At 49.3% G+C, this 2,570-nt stretch overlaps 1 protein-coding gene across 1 annotated transcript; it reads left to right on the top strand.

The window, feature by feature from the left end:
• The first annotated feature begins 227 nt into the window (after positions 1–227).
• LOC111369091 lies at positions 228–2,321 on the top strand. The gene is made up of 4 exons (XM_022990576.1): positions 228–1,233; positions 1,314–1,530; positions 1,565–1,682; positions 1,761–2,321. The coding sequence occupies exons 1-4, from the start codon at positions 582–584 to the stop codon at positions 2,319–2,321; spliced, it is 1,548 nt and encodes a 515-aa protein (XP_022846344.1). The 5' UTR covers positions 228–581.
• The last annotated feature ends 249 nt before the right edge of the window (positions 2,322–2,570 follow it).

Here is a 2,570-nt window from a genome sequence, read left to right as displayed (position 1 = left end):
AGGACCGAAGAAGAGAAATGAGGTGGGGTATAGATTGAGTCCTCGGGATACACTCCTCGGGGTATATCAATATTGGCATAGTCACTGGCCCCCGTGCACTCGTCCTAGAGATCGTGCTCTTAGGATGGGGTGCACATGGGTTATGTCATTTCTCGGACATTCATTGAGAAGTGACGGCTGATGATATAGGTCGAGATATGACCGTTGCAGAGAGTGGCTTGGGATTTGTGACACGTGTCTCTGTGGACGGTCGTAGATAGCGACCTTTGGCCTCCCATCATTTTCACCTATAAATACTATTGTTCTCACCTTCATTTTTCACTTTTACCCACTGTAAATCAGAGCTCTGAGAGGTCGTGCTCGAGAGAAACACTTTGGGAACTTCTCAAGTCGTCGGGAACTCCAGGTAAGGCTGGAGACTTTAAGTTATTCATAAGCTAGGTCTTTAAGTTTGTTAAGTAATGTCGAGTAGTGAGGGTCGAGAATCTTCTAGCAGTTCTAGTAGTAGTGAGGAGGACGTAGGGACCTCGATAATACCGACGGCTATTCCCCTAGAGGCTACTCCCGAGGCCTAGGTCAATATGGTTTTTGAGTATCCCGACGAACCCTGTAGGCTTAAAGAGCACTCAGTCATAGCTGCGGCTAGGGAATATGGTATAATGCCTAATTGCGATGTTAGATTTCCTGACCCCGAGGATAGGATTATTCGAGCACGACGAGTGGAGTTTGTTATTTTTAGGGAGACCCTTAAGGCTGGCTTTAGGTGGCCCCTTCACCCCTTCTTTATTGCTCTATTAGTCGAGCACTCCATGTGCCCGGAGCAATTAGTGCCCAACGCCTGGAGGATGCTCGTTTACTTTTTTATAGCATGTAGATACTTAGGTATCGAGCCCAACGTTAGCCTCAGCAAATTAGTGTTCGAGCTTAAGAAGCATCCTCGATACACTTGTTTTGGCTATCTCTCGACAATTGGGGGCTTTAAAGTCCCGAGGATGGCGAGCTCTTTAAAGGGGTGGAGGGAGGGGTGGTTTTATGTTGTAGCCCAAGAACCCGATCTTCCTTTCTGGCCTGATTGGGGAATCCCCGACGCTGAGAAGTTCTCTGAGGGCCAGGTGTATCCGGATGTTTTGGAAGAGCATAGGAGGATGCTGGTCGGGCTCAGCCCCCTTTTCTCGACGATGAAGGAGATTGGGGAAGAGGTTTTAGACCTGGCAGATATTAGAGGCGTCGAGGGTAGGGATGTTCCTTTATTGTTATTTTTTGAAAGATACCCCGACCTTGTGCTCGTTCTAAATGTTTATAAATATTTGCAGGTATGTCTTTTGATCCTCGGGCTCTCCGGAACTTTGTCAGCACAAGGGGAGGCGCTCCTCCACAGGGGCAGCCCTCGAGGAAGAAAAGCAAGAAGAGGCCTCGAGGGGCTCCTGAGGGTGCGAGAGGGCCTGGCGAAACTTCTCGAACACATCCAGAAGTCTCGACCCCTCTGCAACTGAACCTCAGATCTCCGACTCCTCGTGTCGTCACTCCTCGGTCTCCTTCTGAAGTGGTTGACCTTGAGGATGAGCCGTCTCTCACCGGGGGACTTTGGGACTTGCCACCTCGCTCCTGAGCTCGTAAACAAATACAAAGAGGAGGTCAAACTCGAGGATGGGATGAAGGTCCTCGAGGGTCTTACAGTGAAGGTAATCTTCGAACTTTTGACTTTAACCTCCAGTTTATTGGTCGAGCTTAACACTTGACATTTTCTTCATTTTTTCCATATGTTGAGTATAGCTCGAGGACTCTCTCTGCAAGGGCTCGAGGAGGCCAAGAGGGCAGCTGGGGTCGAGACGTCCATGGCCTCTAAGGACAGCAGGATTCAAGACCTCGAGGCCCAGGTCGAGGTTTTATTGAAGGAGCGTGATGACGCGAGGAGGGAGGCTGCAAAGGCCAGGGATGACTTGGTTGCAGCAAAGGATGAGGTCGAGGGGGCGAGGCTCGAGCTCATCCAGAAGACAGAGGATTTCGGGCGCGAGCTCGAGGCTATCAGGGAGAAGACTTGGGAGGAGTTTAAAACCTCCGAGGACTGCGACAAGATAAAAGGGGAGTATGCGTCGGGGGCGTACTTCCATGCTCTGAAAGAAGCCCAGGCCTTCCTCAGGCAGAAGGTTCCCGATGTCACTCCAGACGACCTGAAGACGGTGCCTTCCATTGCTGATACATTGGAGCTCTCGGGTTCGGAAGATGGAGGAGGATCGGGTGGAGATGATGAGGAAGGTCTTGAGGACGACGTTGAGATCGACATCAGCAACCTCGACCCTCCTCTTGGCCACATTGGATGACTTCCCCACCCCGATCCTTTGTAATTTTTTGGTTTAATTTCGACAATGTAAATTGATCGAGGATTATGTATGTTTAGTTAATTTATTCGAACTATTTATCTCGACCCCTTGGACTCCATACAATCGAGCAAACAAATTCGAAACTTACTGCTCACGCGATATTGAAGTGTTTACTCGAGGATTCCACAACTCCAGCGTATTTAAGGGATTAAAAGGTGAGACGTGCATTCTCGAGCAAAAATAAAAAAT

This window comes from Olea europaea, chromosome 20 (assembly GCF_002742605.1).
Source record: "Olea europaea var. sylvestris chromosome 20, O_europaea_v1, whole genome shotgun sequence".
NCBI lineage: Eukaryota > Viridiplantae > Streptophyta > Magnoliopsida > Lamiales > Oleaceae > Olea > Olea europaea.
This window is presented reverse-complemented; position numbering and strand designations above follow the sequence as displayed.